Source organism: Lolium rigidum, chromosome 3 (genome assembly GCF_022539505.1).
Source record: "Lolium rigidum isolate FL_2022 chromosome 3, APGP_CSIRO_Lrig_0.1, whole genome shotgun sequence".
NCBI classification, from domain to species: Eukaryota; Viridiplantae; Streptophyta; class Magnoliopsida; order Poales; family Poaceae; genus Lolium; species Lolium rigidum.
The window spans coordinates 342,962,214-342,963,557 of record NC_061510.1 but is presented as its reverse complement, the minus strand read 5'-3'; the positions used below and the strand labels follow the sequence as shown (position 1 = coordinate 342,963,557).

The window sequence follows — 1,344 nt, the reverse complement described above, 5'->3', positions numbered from 1 at the left end:
CCTGGGAGAGAGTGGCAAGTACCACGCCAATTTTTTGGCGGAGCTTCTCCGCGCCCTCAATTCGCCCGCGCGGCGGCAAGATGAACACAGGCGTGGGGCGGGCGCCGCTGGCGAGCCAAATAATTGGCACCGATCCAAAACGGGTACCAAATTTTTGGGGCGAGCCAACTTTTTGGTATGGTTAGCTTTGGCTGCAATCCAAACATGCCCTAACTTATTTAGATAATTGGGAGGAATTTCTACTAGCTAGCAGGAATTCTCTCCCCGTCTGCTCTTCTGGTGAGTTTGTTTCCATCAAATATATAAATGCTTCCATTGGCTATCCACCAGTCGCTCAACGCCTGAGGCCTGACAACGTGAGGAGGCCGTAGCATAGCAAACTTCAAAATCAAAGGTCATATGTATATGCAATTTCACATACCAAACCACAGGGAGCAAAATATCTTCTAAAATATGTGGTTAGCACCATGCTGATCAAGGTCATACGTGTATGCAATTTCTTAAATGATATTAAGGTGTGCCATTATAAAAGAATCAGAATAGGCAACACACAATTAAAACAAACCAAAACGAATGAACCACGATCGATCAAAATTGATGTCACTTTACAACTCTTTCGATCCAACTATCTAGTGAATTGAATACTATGTAACTTTACAGCTTCACCGGGGCGATGTGGAGATAAAAGTAGCGTTGAAATGACGAGCAAACGCGGCAGGGTGCAGATTTACTCGAAGGCCCACTGGTTCTCCCTGCGGATCTCCTCCTCCTCCTCGGGGGTGAAGTCGTTCTTGATGTTGAAGGTCTTGCGGATCTCCTCGGGGGTCTTGCCCTTGATCATGTCGGCGACGGTCTGGCAGGTGAGGTCGAGCAGGCCCTTGATGTTGAGGTAGTTGGCGGCGAGGATGAGGTCGAAGAGGGTGGCCTGGTCGACCTTGACGAACTCGGCGTCCCAACTCTTGAGGTCCTCGGCGGGGGCGCCGTCCGCCGCACCATCGGCCGCCGCGGGCTTGGCCGCCTGGACGTGCTTGCTGCAGTACTCGACGACCTTGGAGAGGATCTTGGCGTTGACGTTGGGGAGCGGGATCCCGTTGTCGGCGCAGTCGTCCTCGATCATGTGGCGGATCGTCTGCGACTCCATCGCCACCGCCTCGTCCACCTCGAACTGCTCGCCGTCCGAGGACTTGAGCGTGATCTTCTTGTCCTCAGCCGCCATGGGTGGGTTGAGGTCGGGGATCGGCGGCGGATTTGGGTGGGTTGAGGTCGGGGATCGGCGGCGGATTTGGGGGCAAACGAAATCCTAGCGAGGCGGCTGCGGACGACAGAGACTTCTGATTTCTGAAG

General features: G+C 53.3%; 1 protein-coding gene across 1 annotated transcript; it reads right to left on the bottom strand.

Moving 5' to 3' along the window:
- Positions 1 to 646: 646 nt before the first annotated feature.
- On the bottom strand, positions 647 to 1,344 carry LOC124700172 (SKP1-like protein 1). Its single transcript, XM_047232338.1, has 2 exons — positions 728 to 1,344; positions 647 to 675 (listed from the first exon to the last, which is right to left on the bottom strand). Exon 1 carries the CDS (start codon positions 1,214 to 1,216, stop codon positions 728 to 730), a length of 489 nt encoding a protein of 162 aa, XP_047088294.1. The 5' UTR covers positions 1,217 to 1,344; the 3' UTR covers positions 647 to 675.